At 39.3% G+C, this 20,375-nt stretch overlaps 1 protein-coding gene across 5 annotated transcripts in view; it reads left to right on the forward strand.

Moving 5' to 3' along the window:
* Nucleotides 1-3,911, forward strand: part of Npnt (nephronectin) — a 72,102-nt gene extending 68,191 nt beyond the window's left edge. For all 5 annotated transcript variants that reach the window (XM_074041486.1, XM_020157370.2, XM_074041485.1 and 2 more), the window contains one exon: nt 1,180-3,911. In XM_074041486.1, the coding sequence (XP_073897587.1) occupies nt 1,180-1,275 (96 nt within the window). In that variant the 3' untranslated portion in view covers nt 1,276-3,911. The remainder of the gene's footprint in view (nt 1-1,179) is intronic.
* The last annotated feature ends 16,464 nt before the right edge of the window (nt 3,912-20,375 follow it).

Genomic DNA, 20,375 nt, shown 5'->3' on the forward strand with positions numbered 1-20,375 from the left:
CACTATTTTTAATGAAAAAACTCAGAATAAAGAAGAAAACAAAAAAGAAAAACATTTACAGAAACTTCAAAGGGTTCGGGTGGCATGCTTAATTTTGCCTGCATTTCCTTTTCCTTAAATTCCTTGACCTTCCAACTTTTACTACCATCAATTACTATGGAGATGGTTACTTTTTCTAGTTTAAGTGTTTCTTTGAAGTTCATTTTTCCCCCTTGTTAAGCAGTCTGAAGTGGGAACCCAGAACTACAATTGGAAAGCACTATTCTGTTCAGGATAGGAAAAGCTTTGATTGAACATATAAATTTTAAGTCAGTCAAGTCCTAGAAGGCAAGAAAATGATCCACAACATCCCACCAAAATAATGAGTACATTTGAAAAAAATTTCTTCTTCATGTTAATTCTTATAAAAACTTTGCTATAAAGAGATTACATCTATACTTACAGGCGTAATTTCTAGAAACTAAGAAAAGATAGACTCCATTAGTAGAGCTTTTATTAGGACACCTGAATGTAGTTTTACCCTTTGATTTTTTTCTTAAAATTTTTCTCAATATTTATATAACTTGGAGAAATAAAATAAGGAAAATAAATTGTTTCAAACCATAGCATTGAAAGGTCTGACTTGTTTTAAAAGGATAAGGGATGCTCTTCAGAAGATAAAATGCAAAAGTAGTGAAAGCTTTTGGTGTCTACATATGTAGTTGGATGTGGTATTTCATTTGGTTACAATTTTGGCAGTAAAGTTATATTAATCAAAAGGAGGAAGTAAGAGATATACAAGATAGGCAGCACGATTGTAGTCTTTCAGATCCTTGGCTCTTAATATCTACACCTTTGTATTCCATCACATTCTTCTTCCTTCTAACCTTGGCAGTCTTTGACAAAAGTACCCACTTTATAAGCATTCCTAATGTGAATTAGTCTGTAGTTTAGAATGGCTTCATAAAGAGTAACAGATTCTGACTACTGTGGTCTGATGAAAAGTTTACTGATAATGATTTAAATTTCCTTGAAAGATAAGCAAGCCTCAGTGACACTGGCAACTATGTTCTAGTCTCTTCTCCTGCTACATAGCTTAATATTTAGTTTTGGGGGAGGATTTCCTTTTAATTTTGTTAAGTGAGCAGCCATTGGAAAGGGGCAGAGGAAGCTTGACTGGTGTGTGCATTCTCTCCCTAGGTCATCTTCAAAGGTGAAAAAAAGCATGGTCACATTGAGGAGATTGGATTGGATGATGTGAGCTTGAGAAAAGGCCATTGCTCAGAAGAACGCTAGCAACTCCAGAACTAGCAATGAACTCCTAGGTTGCTCCCTTTTCTTTCTCCAATCCTCACCTTCTTTCCTCTGCTCCCTCTTACCGGGCCTAGGGGAAGAGTGGGTTAGTGGGTCAAGAGGAAGGCTGGATGGTGACCCATGTCTTGTTGGCCTGCTTTTGTGCAATCCCAGTGACACCCTCCTTGAGGTACAGGCCCATATGTAGACACATCTAAGCCATTTTGGTGTGTTTCCTTCCATCCTGCCTCCTTTTAGCATGTGTGACCTGTGCCATCCTTCATCCTGGTTGCAGAGTGCTCTTTGTAGCAATTCATGGGAGAAGTTTTCAAAACAAATCTGTGCAAATAGCCATTCTGTTATCTGTTCAGTGTTGTACCATGAGTAGTAAGTATTGACTTTCCTTAAGACATGATGTACAGTGTACTTGTGAAATTGTTTATCCTTCTCACTTAAGTGAGTTCCGGCCTGACCTGAACTCTGACTTTTACTGTCATTCGCTTTATAAAGGAAGGATGTAATAACATATCAAGATGCATTTATTCTTGTTATCTGAATTTTTCTTTTAAAGACAATTATGTAGAGTGGGCATGGAATCCCTTGTTAGTAGTACTGTGTTTTGTGTAAATGTTCTATTAATACTAAGTATTTACGTGTTCCTAATATTTACAGACTCTAGTTCAAGGTAAAAGGCAGCTTGTGATCTCTTGAGTTAAAAAATACAAGGTGAAATGCTATCTAGTTCTATGAACTTGGGTTGACAGCAAGACAAAACCGGCAGAGGCGTGATGTTGTGTTAATGGTATGATGAATTTTTTAAATGGCCTTGAATGTAATCTCTGCAAAGGAAAGTAAACCATTTAGAGAGACAAGAAACTGTAGTTCATTTAGAAAACCCACACTGTTTTGTGTTATACTTTAAAGCTGACAGTTCTTACCATCATCACGTTGTTCTCTTTGGTAATCCATAAGAATCTTTGTCAAAATCCTGGTTGTTTCAGAGAAGCAAAGTGAGAGGAAGCAAAGGGGAGATTCCATGGGAATAATGGTCATCCTGAATTTTAAACTGCCACAAGTTTCGACAGGTGTAGCTCCTAGGACATGCTGTGTTAAAGTGGGATAGGAGCCAATCCTTGGCTGTATTGGAATGGGATTCACATGCTAGAGGAGGACAAGATTGGAATTCTAACATCTGTGAACCCCCAAATGTATCTTCTTCCTGTATATCTTATCTATATTAAAAAACACATAACTTTAAAAAATCAACTTACTCCTTAGGCTTTTTTTCATTTCTCATTAAGTAATCAAAATATTTTCTGCTGTTTTTGCCAGGAATCATAAAGATGATTAAAGGGTTGGGGGAAAAAAGATCTATGATGAAAAATTAAAGGAACTGAGATTTATTCAGCCTGGAGAAAAGAAGACTGAGGGGCAAACCATTGATGGTTTTTAAGTATAAGAAGGGTTGGCACCAAGGGGATGGTGACCATCTGTTCTCGATATGCACTAAGAACAAGAAGAAGCAGGCTTACAATAGAGTATGAGGGAGTATTTCCTGGCATGGATAGTTGTTACTACATTAGAACCCTTTACGAAAAAGAAGTGTGAAAATTCATCTGCCTTTCCCTCTGCTTTAAAAAAAGCTACATAAAAATGTACTTATTTAAGATGTATTTACCTCAAGGTAAAGTAACAGACTGCAGAATCTCCCAGATATTTTGATCTTCCTACTAGTATGTAATGAACGTGTCCAGAGCTAAGTAATTTAGACAAGGCTCTAAGTTAGGCATTTCCCTCTTACTCTCCTAATGGAAAGACAACAAAAGAGGAAGATGCTGAGCTAAAATATCTTTCCCTTGGTGACAAACCTAGCAGTATTAAAACGAAAAGCCAAATAAAAAAATAAATAACAAGAACAGAAAAACCACTCCAAAACTCTTTATTCTTAAAGAGGTTGTGATGGACAAATATTTTAGCATCTTAGTAATGTCCTAAGGTGGTGGTGTTATTTCTTTTTCTTGGTAAAGGTCTGAACCTTTCACTTTCTCAATAGATGCTGTTTTTTTTTTTCTTTTCTTTTTTTTTTTAAGAGACCCTATCAGGGAAGATAGGTCAGAGAGAGTTTTGTCTTCTGCATTTGTCACACAAGTTATGTGTGACAGATTAACTTGGCCACTGAAACACCTCCACTAGAACTTTCTTTCACCTCATCAGTATCAGTCCCTATCAATTGGAATCTCTTAAGTTCCATATAACAGTAAGTTTTTTGAAGAATAGGGCCAAAAGAAGGTCCTTTGTCATTTAACTTGTTAGACACGAGGCTGGAGGGGGAATATAAATCATTGAGCCTTTGAATAAAGGCCAGAAAATACGGTCTTAGATCCATTTTTAATGATTCATTTCCTTTTGGTCATACAACTGCACAGCCGAAGATGAAAGGGGAAAATAATTGAAAAATTCACTTTTAGGTGCCAATAATACATTGCACTACACACTGATGTAAAGAAAGAAGAAGTTATCCAAAGTACTGTATAACATCTTGTTTATTATTTAATGTTTTCTAAAGTGAAATATGTTAGTGGTTTTCCAAATGGCCAAGTAAAAACAATTCTTTGTAAATAAAAACACTGTTAATAATATCAGCTGTCTGTTGTTTTTGAGTTCTGTTGGGTTTTTTTGTGACTGGAAAGAGAGATTGATATTTCATAAAAGCTGTCTGTAGTAGAAATTCCTTCACTGCTTAGGAGATTGGGGATGATATTACCTATGATTGGGGAAGATATTATACTTTCTGTGTTACAAAATGAGGCAATTTCGCCAGCATGCACAGCGAGGGAAAGAAGTCAAACGACCACTATAATCCATGTTGTGCCTTAACAAACTACTTGTATTTTATAGTTTCATTATCAACACTTGCTTCAAATTCTTTTATGGAAGGGAAGCATAATTTGAAAGTAAATACATAAATGTATATGCATTATAAATGAAAAGTCTTGTTTAGCAGTGATTTTTAAAATTTATATCACTTTATTCATACTTCAATAACTTTTTCTGAGGAGAAAAAAACTATAAAGAAACAAAAACTGAAAGAATAAGACTTAGTCTATGTACAGAATTGTGGCGAATATATGCAATGCCTTTCTTTCTTTCCAAAACTTGAGAATTCCTACTGGCTACAAGACTAAAAAAGCTAAAAATTAACCCATTACTCATAAACTGATCATTTAATTTCTAAGAGTATAGATTACTACCCTATAGGTTCTGTTCCATTTTTCATGTACATCTTCAGTTTCTAAGTCAAGCCCCCTTCTGTGTGTGGATTCACTATAGGATTCCCTATGTGTTAATTGCATAAAATAGTGGCTCCCATCTGGATGGTTTTGATCCTCAAGGGACATGTGATAATACCTAGAAACATTGTGGTTATCACAACTTGGGGCACTGCTGGCATCTAATGGGTACAACTGAAGTATGTTTCAGAAGTCACATCTGTGACTCACAGGCCTACCTCACATCTTTTGAAATGAATCAACAGAATAAGGTACCTAGGTGATTCCTATGCCCACTGAGGTTTGCAAAGTTACTGCTGTCGAGTATAAGACTTTCTAATAAGCTTGGTTTTCTCCCATAAAGGAGCCCCTGTGAAACAAACCTTTCCATCCTTACCATGCTGCAGAGCAGTGGGTTCTCCCAAGATGGCCCTGAAACCAGGGAATTTGCTAGAAATGCAGACTTTCCAGCCCATCCCAGACCTACACAACCAAACCCTGGGTAGGGCCCAGCAGTCTGGCTGTTAACAGCTCTTCATGGATCCTCATGCTACCCAAAACTTGAGAATCACACCTTGATGGTGGCTGTTCTGGATCACGGACACACACAGGGTGCCCTGCCTCCTGCCTCAGTTCACTGAGCACCTCTCAGTACTAGCACTACTGGAACCACTATGCAATATGAGGTTCAATGTGGCTTTAAGACCAATTCATAATTAGTAGAACTTGAATTGATGTTATTTCATTGGTACTGTCAATAATGTTTTGTTTATACACTGAAATTGTGCAGTTTACAAAGTGCTGTCCATGATATTTCAGTCAGCCCTCTCTGTAATCCAAGGATACGATATAATTGCTTCCTGAAACAGATGAGGAAATTGAGTTTAAGAAAGAGTAGGTGAGTTGCTAAAAGACATGGTATAACAAGGGACATGGCTAACCTGGGATCCCAAAGGCATCATTTGCAAAGAGATCTTCTGCCAGCTGTTTCAAATATTAATTACAGGAGAAGTTTCAAATTCAGCTAAAATCTCCAAAATGTTTTCTGTATTCAGGAAAATGAATGGTAGACATTTATATTAATGAGGAAAGACTCATGAAGAATAAAATTCACAACTTTTTAAAGACTCAATAACTGAGTGTGAGTACACAAACACAGCAAAATGTTCACAGTTGGTGAGTGTAGGTAAAAGAACTGTGAGTCTCATTGCACAATGCCCATAACTTCTCTTTGAAAAATGAAATCCATAATCAGTATTTATTTCTCTGCCCAAGTAGATTTGATCCTATACTTCTTACTCATCCTTCTGCACGCCTTCAAGCTTCCTGTGAAACAACTTGTAAATTAAAAAAAACTTACCTATACTTGCCATGTGAGAAAGTAGGGAACAGAAGAGTAACAAGTCAAATGCAGTTATGTCTTTCTTCTAAAGTGAAGCTTATTCATTTATGCTAATAACCTTTCCTGGGGTCAAAATGCACTGTCAAAAGTGCAGTTCCATGATATTTCAAGATGAGATGGCTCATGCCTGTAATTCCAGCTACTGGGAGGCATTGGAGAAGGGTCACACACTGAGACTGGCCCTGGCAAAAAAAAAAGCATGAGACCTTATCCAAAACTTAACTTAAAAAAGGGCTGGAGACTTGAGTGCCTAGCAAGTATGAGGCTCTGAGTTCAAACTCCAGTGCTGCAAAAATAAATGCGAGTTTCTATTTTTATTAATAGGCTCATGCTTTGTCTAACCCCACTCTCAGAGCAATCTTGGGGACTTCAACAAATCTGGCTTTTGTTTTGCTGCTGTGACCTCTGAGCTACAGTGCTCAACCGTGGTAGCCAGAGACCACATTTGGCCACATCTAAGGGACGTTTTACAAACTGTTCTTTCTACTCGTATACCACTTCTCTCCCTTTTCATGGCTTGTGTTTCTTAAAAGGCTTTGGCTTAAACGGTGGGTTGGAAAAAATAGCTAGAAAGACCATTAGTGAGACAACTAAGGAAATTCAATTTGGATAATAACATTCCTGTCAAAAATGAATGATTGTGCCTCCACATGTCCCCAGACCACATGGGAGGAACCGCCCTGCCAAACTGGGCTTTGGTACTTGTGACTTACTCTGTGAGGACAGCAAGGAACTTAAGAGCTAGCAGCTCCAGATTCTTTCACAATTTACAAATAGTTTTCATTTAATCTCTCATTTGATCTCATTTGATAAGAATGATTCCCTTATTTGACTGTAGGGCCTGGGGGGAGGGCCTTAAAGGCCCTTATTTTATAGACAAGCAATCCAAAGATCCTTGAGGTAACCAAATTCCCAAGGTCACTTGGGTAGTGAGGAGTTGTGCCATGACTCAACTCTAGGTCTGATTTAAAATTTTTTCTTCTGCATGGCAGAGCCAATGTGACAAGTTCTCAGAGTCTTGCAGGGGTGTGGGTAACATCAGGAGCACGAAGAGGCTTCTGGGTCTAAACATTGACTTGGTTGTACTCAGGGAATCTAGAGAATATCTTTGCAAATGCACAAAAGTTGTAAGTGCTGATTTCAGAATACTGAGAAAATTCAGAAAAAGGAGGAAAAGAAAGAGAAAAATTCATACCTCAACTCAGAAATAGTCATTGACACTTTGTTATATATCTTTTCAGACGTTTTTGTTTTATTGATACCTGTGTTATACGTAAAGGTAATGGCTTAAAATTAACAGTACTTAATGAGTAGCTCACCCCAGAGTTGAACCTGCTTCTACTACTTCATTTTAATGGCCGCATAGTATTCTATTGAATGGATAAAGCATAAATATGAAGTTGTTTCTCTGGAATTTTGGACTGCTGCTGTAGATGAGCCCTTTTAAGATTCCAGAAACCTAATTATTACTGCAGGGAATGGTTCCCAAACTTTCCTCACTTGCTCCAGTGAACCATGGAAAATTCCACTGAGGCCTGGGATGTAGTGCAGTAGGTTAGATTATCAGAAAAGCCAGATCTGAGCACTCGGTCATCGTGTAGTAATAGAAATGGCCAATAGGACTCTTTCTTTTTACATCCAAAAGCATTTCAATTAAAAACAACACAAGAAAATGGTTACCCAAATGAGCTGCCCCCTCCCACTGGCTCAGTGAGACATCTAACAGGGATTAGCAAAAGGCAATAATGGAAGATTTTAGGTTATGCTTCTGAGTTTTTGTTGTGTTATTCTTCTGAGTTTTTGATAGTTAAAGCATTATAACATTGAGATGAAGTTAAAGTTTAGATGACCCTGTGAAAAACTCAGCTTCATTTAGAAAGCTTACCAAAGAAGGCAAAATACCTGTGAACCAGTTTGGAGATGGAAAATCAGGTAAATTTGTGCCAGTGCCGGTCTATGGCACTCCTTGGGAAATAACTTGCAATTGTATTTTTAGATGACTTGGAGCCCTTGTGATCATCAAAGTATAGTACACTGTTTTCTATTTGGATTTGTCTGAAAATAGCATTTTATTCCAACAAATACTAAAACTGCCAGAGGTCAGCAAATAATTATGTGGCTGAGGATTAAATGCAGAGAGCATTCTTTACAAAAATGTCACAGGTCTAGGGGCTTTTGTGTTATATTTGAAAACAAAACAGCAAAAAACCCCACACAAACAAAAACCTCCCTTGCCTTATTCTGCTTGGAAATGTATCGGTTTTTAGCCTTAACAGTGTTCACTGAACACAATTAGGGGCTTTTAACAGAAGTTAGACTGGTTTGAGAGTGATTGGTCCTCTTTTTGTGGGGTTCCTATAGTGAGCTTTCCTTGTGCATCCTCCAGCAGCTATCAGTATCTTCAGTGCTCCTAGACATACTGGCTGACAGTATCACTTTCCTATGAGACCACACTTGGGCAGCTTCCTAGTCAACTGGAGCCAGCATTAAACCCTGGGAACCCTTGGCCACCTTAGAGCAGGAGCTGGTAATTTGATCTCCAAGCAATGCCCCCATCCAAGTACTAACCAGGCCTAACCCTGCTTAGCTTCTGAGATCAGATGAGATTGGACGCATTCAGGGTGGTGTGGCTCCAAGCAGTGCTCTAAATTGTTAAGTAGATCTTTCAAAGAGTTAGGAATCCTTGTCCCAAACTCTAGCACTTCTTTGGTTTTAGGGTGATCCTGGTTGGTTCACTCAATTCTCCCGCATACTACATGGAGTTTGATTTTTCCCCAAATGAAATAGATGCCTTTTACAAATCAAAGTTCCTGCTTCTCATTTGGAAATTGAATGTAATAAAGTTTCACAAAATATCTACCCTCAGGTTAGGATAACAGCTTGGCTATCTTTTCTCCCACAGAGAAATGAAAGATTAGGGTCTCTGGGGCTTTTATGTCTCTCTGTCATTGTCCTGGGCTATTCATAGCTGTCTTCAGCTATATTGGATTTCTCCACAGGGCCTCTTGCTTTGTCTGCAGCATAACCTGTAAAATCCATGCTTGAGAGGTAGAAAACAAAATAGAGTGAAGAAAGTTTGCTTTAAGCATTTTCCCCTCTTTAATTTCTTCAACCCATGTCACTTTAGTTGCTAACAAAGAGGGAAAAAATGACCTTGGAGACTTGATTTTATTGAAGTCTCTTCTTTGTTTTAAAGAATGAGAAAGATGTAGCTACTCTTTTGGCATTTGCATTATGGTTGATTTTTAAAAGTATCTTTTTGGTCTTATAAGAGCCATGTGGTAGATTGACTTTTTCCCATATCATTTCAAAGCTTGATAAGAATATAGTGCAAAGTCTATTGTTCTGTTCTTTCAAGGAGTAGCGAGTTCTCAGTCTCCAAGCTTTGCACTGCCCAGATATGAAGACCTTCCAAATGCCCAACCTTCCCATAGTCTGCAGTGAATAGGTCCTTGTTTGAGTTAGACACTTTCAATTTTAAGTGTTTGTACCATCGCTTATTTGAGTCTTTCATACACAAAGAGTATCCTCATTTCTGTCCTAAAATATGCTTAAACGTGATTTCTGCCTATAGAACCTGTATAGGAGTAAAGAACCGTGAATTCTTCTATTTCCTTAAAGATCATGAGAAACTTCCTCTGTATGCAATAAATTTTCAAAGGGGCATGATAACCCTGGGAGGAGAACTTCACAAAATATTGTATCCACTTTGATGTGTTAAGCTTTCACCATATGTTCAAGAGCAAATATCTCATTCATATTTTCATGGAATCACTGAGGAACTGAGCTGCCATAAATTTCTCCTTAAATGGAGAAATTGCTCCTTAAATTTCTCCTTAAATGTGATTTATATACAAATCATACTTGTATATAAACACTACCAAGTTATTTTTATAAAAATGCTAAGTCTCTGGGTATTTTTAAAAATAGCATTAATGAGGAATTCTGTCAAGTGTTCACTGCTATTCTTAACAAGTATATATCTTGTCAAGTTGGTTCCAACTTGACTAATCCAAGAAGATTAGCCAGCTGTCCTAAGCAAGTTCTTTTTTGCTCCAAAGTTTCTGTGACCTTATTAGAACTCCCCTGGGGATGTGTACACACTACTGAGTACTGGCTTGATTCCCACCCTGCTGTTCACCTACTATAGAAAACCCATGATTTCCTTGGGCAGAAGGAAATCCTCCCATAGAGGGAATGGTTGGCAACTCCTGATATGAGGTCACTGGCTATTTTGTCCCAAGTATAAGATTTCTCTTTGACCTGGCAATGCCACTTCTAAACTCACAACATTTTCAAGGGAAATGAAAAGTTCCATATTGAAAAGTGGATTAGTCTAGTTATTTTAGTCAATTTAAAATCCTGAACTAATTGAATAATGAAGGTATAATCTTAGGTTATATTCCATGAAGCTCTTAACTGCTTCAATAAACAGGATCAGTAAAAAAATACAGTTCAGTCTCAGAAAAACTCATAAAAGATATATTTTTGAGTACACAATTGTCAACCATTCTGTTATTCCTTTCTCTGACTTGAGTGTGTTTGGTCACAGTGCATAACGTTCAGTAATTTAAAAAACTGAACATTTGAGCATCGACAAGATAGTAGATACTTGGATCTCTGAATTATCCTTCAGTATGTTTCAAATTCTAATGTTACCTTCTATTCTTACACTTTCCCCACTTTTCTCTTCCTTGCCATTCTCATGTGCCCCCAGAGTCTTCCTTTTCATTACTCATTCACATAAACCTCGTGTGTGTGGCAGGACAGCTGTTCAGAAGTGGGGTACTGACTGTTACTTCCCCATTCTCTGGACTCCCACCAGCCTGTGACTTTAGGGACTTCTCCTGTTTTTGAGGGATCAAGTGGCTGTATTCTCTCCTCTCCTTTCCCTCCATCCCAGGAGGGGGGACTGGAGAATGTCGAGGCATTCAGCCATGGTCTTGGCATATGTTTCCCTATTGAATGGGGCAAACAAGACATCTGTTCTGCCTCTCTCTGACTCCCTGCCATCTCCACATCTTTTTCACCCATCTTTTAACCCCTTCCCCGAGGGAAGACATTGCTACTGGAAGGGGGAGAGTACTGAAGTCCTATAATTGTCTAGCAGCTCTGGCTGAGAACATCTCTTGGGTAAATGGGAAGGAATTGATTGTGGTTGCAGGTCCAAGTCACCTCCTCAAATCTTGATTGTGCAGTGACGTAACTAGTGTTTCAGTCTCTGATCACTTGTTTTTTTTTCAGTTTGTTTCTCATCCAGGGGAGAGAGGAGTGCTATGAATTAAGATCCTCAAATACCAATCAAGTGCTGTAAATTTGGCTCTACTCTTTCCCTTCCCTCACAGGGAGAGAGACCTGATGGAAGGGAGCAGTTTTGTGGGCATGGAGCTTGTGAGTAACTTCACAGGGCCTGGGCAGGAAGGCAGACAAAAAGCCGGATGTCTTGTGAAAGGAGGGCACTTGGCTGACAGGCCGCTAAGCCAAGTTTAGTTCTTCCTGATTTCAGCCAAATCACAGGATCCAGGCCAAAGCTCCAGTGGAAGCTCTGGGCAGGAGGCCATGCCTGAGAAACCTGCTAAAACCATGCCTGCTGAGTGTCCAGGGCACAGTGAGAGAGCACTGAAGTTGGACATGCTGACAGCAAAAGAGAGCTCGTTTTGGCCCTGGGGGGAAATCAGAGCTGATTCATCTTAAGTACTGTGAATTTCAGTGGATTTGAGGCAGGAGCAAACATGTGTCCTTAATCATGAATCATGACTTTGACAAATTCATACTCCAGTGACAGGACTGTATGTATGTACTGGCCCTTGTTTGTCCATTAATGAAAAGGGAGGGGGACTGTATGATTAGAAGATGTTAAGAACAGTGGACTGTTATAGACAACTGATCATCTCTAAAGAGTCTAAAGCAGCCAAAGAACCCCCTCCAATCTCTTGCTTGGCTTGTCTGTGGTTTTGGTTCAGCAAAGATAAGATTTGGGGGCAGGCAGGAAAGGAGACGTTTATTACTCCTCCTTTGGTTATGAGAGCAAGTTTGTTGAATGGGATGTCAAGATCAAAGGAAATGAAATGTCTCCTTTGGGAGCTTCAGTGAGGTCACTATAAGCTTGCAGAACAAAGATGGAATCCCCGGCCCTGTCACCATAACAATATCAACACAAGCAGAGGATACAGCCTCACAGAACCCTCAATTTTGACTCTGTGACTCTGCCTCTTCTCTTATAGGTGTATTCTTTCTTCAGCATATGCAGGGTGGAAAGAAATTCAGGAGCTTTTGCTTCTTGGAGATGCTAACTGTGTACTCCTTCATTTCTGATTGATAGTGTCTCATCCTGTCACTTATGTCCTCCTGGATCATAGGCTTGAGAAGCTCGTTATTATCAAGGCATGGCTCTTTTTCACAACCGGTAATTCTCAGCTACCAACTTCCAGCTGGGTGATCTTGGACATCCAGCTTATAAGTGATAATTTGTAAATGGCAACTTCTCTCTCTGCCCTTAGTCTCCTCATCTTAAAATAAGGAATACGAGACTTCTTTTGTAGAATTTACCTGCAGATTAATCTGAACAATGTAATTTTTGTATAGCACTTAATACCTCACTTTGCCACAGAGGCATTATTAAGTAGGAAGCTATTATTCTTATTAGTGATATTATTGTTAGTAATATTACTATTATTTGTGGCTTACTTAGATTGCCTAATATATTTATTGTAAACATATATATGCATATATTTTCACATATACATTCCAGTTTCTGACTCTAAACACTTAGATCTTCAAATGACTAATACTTATTTTACAAGGCAGAGAGCACAAAGGGAATATATCTGTTTTTTCAGAGAAGAAAGATCACCATACAAAGAAAATTCAGTCCTGTAGCTAGTTTGGGAATAGAGGAGCAGTATTTGGGTTTTAATTCCATTTTCGTTGTGCAATTGTTTGGGGAGAAATATGGATGGACCTGTCCAATCATTGCTTACCTAGTTATAGATCAGCCTACTAAGGATTTGAGGATTCTCCAGGATGAAGGATGCAGTGCAAGTGGAGATGGCATTGTGTGGTGCATTCTGTGGCAAAGAATCCTCTTCAGGAGGGCAAAGACTCACTGGTTAGTAGTGACAAGAGCATGACTGCTCACTTTTGAAGTTAGCACTGCTGTGAGTCAAAAGGCATGAGGGAATCTGAGCCCTAGGGTGACAGGGCTCAGAATCCTAAAGAGTATAAACCTTTGGCATCTAATTAGCCACTAGGGCAAGACACTGTTTTAAAAACAAGTTAGACATTTCTCATCCTTGGATCTAGAAAAGGCAATACAGGGACAAAGTAAATGTACCGAACACTTGCCAAGAACCAGGAAAAAGGAAAACCATAAAAACACAAAAATAATAACAGCTCATTGAGTGTTCTCCATGGGCCAATTTGCTGACCCATATTGTTTTATTTAAACTTCTCAACAATTTTATGAAGAAATATTATTTTTCTCATTGTGTAGATGATGAAACAAACCAAAAAAGTTTAAACCAGCGTCACACTAATTAGTAAGGACAGGTGGGCTCTGGTGTTCCCTCTCTCCAATAAAGCACATGCTGTATTCATTGCTGCTCACTGTATGAGCTCCATGATTGATCCAGTCAGTACAGACAATGCCATGTTAAAGCACAACAATCAGAGGTTGGACTGTTGACAGGGTCACATGAGTAGGATATTCAAAAGCACTCCTTGGGAGTCTCTCCTCTTAGAAATCCTGCACCTGCTTTCTTGAACAGTGTTGTCCATAAAGCATTTATGTCCTATTGACCAGTACCCATCAGCCATATTTCAAAGCAATACTAGGCAGCTTTTACTAGGAGATACTTTTAAAGCAACAACATTAAATACTTTTCAAGTTAAATACGTTTAAAAATATGTTTCAAGCCAGGTGCTGTGGCACACAGCTCATTGTGAGATCACGGTCTGAGACACAGGGCAAAATCCACAAGATCCAATTTGAAAAGTAAAAAGTCAAAAGGACTGGGATGTGGTTTACGTGGTAGAGCATTTGTCTAGCAAGCATGAGGCCCTGAGTTTAAATTGCAACACCACAAAAGAAAAAAAAAAGACAGTATTTTTTTCTGAGCCCAAATCCCAAAATACAATAATGAAGTAGCTTCCACACATAAAGCCATTTTTCACTAGTGCTGAGCCAAGAACCTATCCTGAAGGTATTATTGATCACTCTTCCTACAAGGGAAATAGACCAGGGCCTGGTAGGATTTCTCCTGGCAATTGTTTGAAAATTTCCTAAGGAAACCTTTTGTTCCACACAAAGCCTCATACTCTGACTTTCACACTTTAGAACAGAAACAGAGGCTATTCATGGAGAAGGAAATCTTCAAATGATAGTAGAGACCATCAGTGTACTCTAGCCAACCCTGGATCATGGCCAGCTAGTCTGTGTCCTTAGAATACAGCCCATCTGGGAACAGCAGAGCCATAAGTTCATCTGCATGGGGAAATTAGCAGGTTTGGAGTTTGCCCCAGATTTTTCTGAATACATTAACAATAAGAATTAGTATTTTATAGGGGAGAAAATTGGGGGTTACAGAGGTTAACCAAGGTTATTCAATACCACAAAGTTAGTAACCTGTGAAGCCAATTGGCTGACTCCTATGTGAACGTGTGAACATTGTCTCTACTGAATTAGAAGCATAGATCACACTAGAAGCTGAGCCTTTCAACTTCCATTTCAAACCTTGTTCCAGTTATTATACTACTTCCCTGTCATGAAAAAGATGAGATGTTACCTCATCTTTTTCTAATAGACCTCAGCACCATCATTACAGATATGTTGTTTGTGTGTGCTGAAGGAGTTGCAGCCAATGTAAGGACACAGACTGATGTGTTCTCCCCTGGCTATGGCCTCTCGAATCCGACTTTCTCAGATGGCTTTGACTTCAACTTGCCTTTTAGTTCCTCGTGTCTATCACTTCAGTTAGAGTGAAACACATCTTCTGTAGCACAATGACCTTCCTGCAGAATCAATCCTTCAGTCAACAGCGGAAGCAGTTGTCTCACAAGGGAATGCCTGCAGTGTGCTCTTGTGGCATTGCTGACTGTGTGCACCCATAAAAGTGTCATCCATGATACTGTACTTAGCTCCTGGTCTGGGGCATCTTCCCCACTATTTCACCCCAAGGTTTCTTTGGGGCACTTGTTGGAGGGATGTTTGTTTTTCATTCTCTACGTCCCATTTCCCTTTTTCTGGACAATAGAAGTCTGAGGCTAATCAGGTGAAACTCCTTCGACTCTCTGGCTAGTGCTTTGGGTGAAATACTCCTGTAGTCAGCCCTGCTTGGTTTAAGACACCCAGACTCCTCAGATCCCTCCCTGGCTCTCTGACTGGTCTAGATGTGGCCTTGCCACTCAGGCTAATTGAAACCAAGAGACCTCCCAGCTACTGCTAAGAAAATTCACAGAGACTTCCCTTCCCTGGATCGCATGGGGTGAAGGTGGTGGAAGCCACTTGCCATTACCAGAGGAGCATCCTTTAGATGACCGAAGAAGTTTGGAGCCTGAAGATCAGCTTGACCCTGTAGAAAAGAGACAACCCTAGAGCTGTGGCTCTACCACTGGATCAATCCTCACTTAAAACTACAATCATCTCTTTACTTTTCAGTTACATAAGCCAGTGAAGTCTATCTGAGTTTTGAGCCAGTTTTCCATCCTTGTAACAGAGAGCCTTGTCTTGGTGGGCAGTCCCATATCTAATTCATCTATACTTCTTCCATAGCTGCCAACACTGTGCTTTGCTCATGGTAGTGTTAGTGCTCAGAAACTGTGTCATAAATGAATAACTCAAACATACTTTGCAAAATAAAAATATTTAATTACTTACACTTCAGTGCAGCTGTGAAATCAGCTTATGTAGATATTGCTCTTACAATTTTCCTTGATGAAAAAAAATGTTTTTCATGGCTGGACCAATGTCAGCAACCTGCCAGGATGAGGCTGAGACTATCTGGAGTTTTCTGATACACATAGAATGTGGCAGGTAGAGTTCAGACAATTAAAATGAGATATGTGCGCTGTATCATGTTGCCCTAAAAAGGAATTATTTTGGTTCTCATAGCAAGCACTGTGGAGACCATGCAGAGAATTCTTTAGGTGAATTTTTCTTTATTTGGTGAATTCTTTACCTAATAGGGAGTTCTCTTATGAAAAAAATTCCTTGAGAACTTTTTCCTTAAGATTTTCCATAAAATTAAAAGAATTAAATTCTTAGCATCTATTACTATGATCTTGACATATAATTTTACTGAACAATGTAGTTTTAGTGTCTACAAATGAGGAATACAAGCAGATTTATAGATTTTTGTATAAAGGGCTGTAATTTTAATGCCTGAAAAAATCCGTGTCACCTAGAGCAGGACATTTAATGTTTCTGGACCAGATCTTCCTCTGTCAAAGAAGAGAGTTGGTCTCAGTAATCACTTAGTTATCATTATTATAAATCTTTGATACCATGAAAATTCAGGATGCAAATCTAATCATTAATCCATTCAAAGTTTGGATAATCTTTATATGTAGCATTTATAGTAAAGGATTCAAGACTAAAGATGACAACAATTATGACACCAGCAACCTTTTGTCTTCTTCTAGAGTAAATGTTTCTTCTAAAGTTTTTTTGTTTATTTATTCACTAAACAGTCACTAAGATGTCTATCATGTGCCCAGAAATCAGTGCTAATGGCTTCATACCCAAGAAGCCTACTGTAGCAGGAAAGATTCAGGTTTGCTGCAAAGACACATTTCATACCCACATGGTTGGATGAGGTAAGAGATACATGCAGCTGCGTTGTGACATTGCGACATGAATTTTATAAATAGAAGATGCATGTGTGAGAGAATAGCAGCAGTGAGCACCGTGAGTATGGCACGTTCTCTGTCTCAGTCACTACTTGCTCCAGCAGCCAGGGTGGTGATGACAGTCCCCAACAAATGTGCATTGTTCTAGGTGAGTCATCAGCACCCACTCACTTATAGAATGGCAACTACTCTTCATTTCATTTTTTTTTATTCTGTCACAAATAACCTCCCTGTGCTGGGGGTTAATGCTGTGCACATTCATGCCAGAGTCCTCCGGTGATGTCTTTTAGCAATTATGCTTCTTCTGCACTATATGTGGAAGCTCAGCATGAAATATCAGAGGAGGGAGACGAGCATGGTAGAAAATTCTTTGCATTATTATTACTTAGCTATGCACTGTCCACAATTAGAGTTTTCTATGTTCAGTGATGCATCCTCCCTTATTCATAGTCTTGTAAGTGATTGCAATTGTCCTCATGCATGTCTTGTCCGGAGTTTGGAGTACAAGGGTCCTTGTTAAAGGTTAGTTGAATGAAATTTAAACAACAAGGGGAGAGACATTTCTGTTTTGAATCAATCTTTCCAAAGATCTGGTTGAGCACAAACTCTGTGCTTTACTTGGGACACAGGTTTTGGAAGCAAAAGTATACATGGCTCTTACCTCAGAGAGCTTATTTTTTTGGAGAGAACAATCAAACATACATGAAAACAAATAGAAAGGACAGTTCATGGTTAAGCATAAAAAAGTACGGCACAGATTGTTTAGTGCTAACAGAATTTAGAGGATAAGTCATGTCTGAGAGGGTGGAAGAGACCAGGAAAGGTTTACACAACATGAGGGAATTGAGATGGACTTGGAAAGTGAGTATATTTCTGTGTGTGTGTGTGTGTGTGTATGTGTGTGTGTGAGAGAGAGAGAGAGAGAGAGAGAGAAGCAGAGAGACAGAGAGAGAGAGAGAGAAGCTGCTGGTCAATCAGGACTCCTGACAGCACTGTATCTTTAAAGCTGTTTTGCTGCTGTGGAAAATCACCAATGGAACCAGAATATTATGTTTCTGACTTAAGCCTCAGCTTCAAAGATGGTGCACATTTCCTGCGTGGCAAGACAACATCATCACGGGTAACATAACCCAGCACGTCAGGGAGCCAGTAAATAAATAAGCCTTTGCATTCCAGATCAATCCATCCAGTCTCTGACAAAGACTTCCGGCTTGTACTGCAAGGTTAAAAATTAGTCAAGGGTGCCCAAGTCAGCTTGCATGCTGGGATTTCTGGAGGAAAAGGGCATCAGCCACGAGCCTAGTTTCTGAACACATTCTGGGGCCCCAAAAGGGGATATGTTAGACCTGAAACTCTAGAGAGTCTGGGTCTCCCCAGAGAATGAAGAATCAAATGAAGATGCTTAGAAACCATAGCAGTCTGTTCTTGCAGACAAAGTGGATGCTGTGCACAGTCGTCTTCAGTTAACATGGGCCAGCAGAGAGGTCTGCAAGAACTCCTTGTTTTAGTATAATGTAACCGTTCCTGGGAGCAGTTATAACAATGCTAGCTCTACTTCTACAATGCTTTACACTTGCTACTTTCCTCTATTGAGATCAATTCTATGGCCCCATTTCCATTTTAGTATGAACAAGTGTGAAAGAAAAAAAATCCCTATTCAAAGTTGTACACCCAAAATTGTGGGTCTTCACACAATGAGATGTAAGAACAAACCCAAGAAGGTACCTGCCTAGCCATGGAGAGAGAGAATGTTTATAGCAACAAAACATTGCCCCAAAACTGGGGCTTTCTGAAATACATTATGGTACATCCATATAGTGCAATAATCAATAGCCATTAAAATCTATTTTGAGAACAGGATTATCTATATTTCTATATCTAGAAATAGATACCTATTAACATAAAAGATGTTCACGTCACTTTGCTTAGCTAGAAAAGCAGTTACCAAACCAAACATAGGGGATGATTTTTTGTTTCAAAATAAAGTTTACCAAGTCAAAAATAAATACTTAAATAATGAAATACAAACACTGGTATATACCTACGGATTATCAGTAGTGTGGAATCTTGGATATTCTTATGCTTTCTTATTTTTATTTTCCTGGGTCTTCAAATATTTCTGGTTTGAGGTTTTGCTTTTGAAGTAAGAATTAAAAAATCAAAGCAAAAGCAAGAAAAATACAAACCTTAGCAAAAATGTTGAGTTTACTTGTTCTAAAATGTTAACCCCATTGCATCCTTGACTCAGTGACTAGAATTTGTACTATTATCAGTTTTTGTAGATGAAAGCTATTTCAAAAGACATGAGCTCCTGGGAAGTGCCAAGAATGTCCACTCTCACATCCCCACGGCTTAAACTCTTAGACTAGCTGGCTCCCACCTGGAAAAGCCAGAAATTCAGTTTGCACCACAGAGCAGGAGCTCTCCAGGAAGGCAGAACTTCCCAGGTGTGGTCCAAAGAGCATAGACTCTTAGAAGGATATGGCCCCAGGAAGTAGGAATAAGAATCTAGCACTTGCTAGCCCTGCTGTTGGTGGTCAGAGGCAGGAAACTGGATAGGTAGAAGGATGACTCCACAGGGACTTGCAGATGTCTCAGAATTCATCAGATTATAGTGTTACAGTTTGAATATGTTGGTTGTATATGAAATCATCTGTTTAGCTTTCTGATAAAGTGAATCCTGGACCAAGATCTGGAGCTAGTCAGAGGACAGCAGGGGGAAATTGAACCCTCTATGGAGCTACTAAAGTGGAGGTGTCCAGATGGAGCCCTTAGAAACTAATCCTCAATTAACTACAGAGTTACTGGGCTTTAGTCTTATTTAACTGAGTACTTGCTGTTGTTCAAACAAGTTGAATCAAGATTTTTCCATTACTGGCACCAATAGCATCCTGAGGAATCCACCCACGTTTAATGAGCCCACTGGTGTGCCAGGCATGATGTGGTGGCTTTAGGTGTGTTACTTCATTCAATCCTCACATGACCCCAGACACACTTGCCAGTGTCACACCTGATTGCAAAATGAGAAGTGAAGGCCTGGGAAGGTTTAGAAACTTGCCCAGGTTACACAACCTCTAAGGAACAGGTTTGTGTTTGTGCAAACATAGACAGGCTGACTCCAGGGCCTCAATTTAAGCCACTCATGATGACTCCATTCCCATGTGTGATTGCTCAGTTGACACATTTTATCCAAGAGTTATTAACAAATGACCAGACAGAATTTGAGGACAATTCTAAAAAAATTTTCAAAGCACCTTCTCTACTCTATCTACAGTAGTCTTGTTTGCAAAAGCCAAACTCTGGGCAGCTCATTTGTCCATCAAGGACTGCTGTGGACCACAGGGGAGGAGGAGACAGCCTGAAAAGCTCTGTTCCTGGCAGTGAATTAGTGGTTATGAGATCCTGGGCAAAGTATTCAACTTCCTGGGTCTGAGTTTTCTCCTGTGTGGAAGGGGTGGTATGGGAGATGCACCTAAAAGAGCTAGTGTAGGATTAAGAGCACAGAGAATGAAGCATGAGCATAGGGCACAGTCTATCACAGAGGCTCAGAAAAAGGTCACTACCAGATCGTATGGGACTGTGCTAGT

Source organism: Castor canadensis, chromosome 9 (assembly GCF_047511655.1).
Source record: "Castor canadensis chromosome 9, mCasCan1.hap1v2, whole genome shotgun sequence".
NCBI lineage: Eukaryota > Metazoa > Chordata > Mammalia > Rodentia > Castoridae > Castor > Castor canadensis.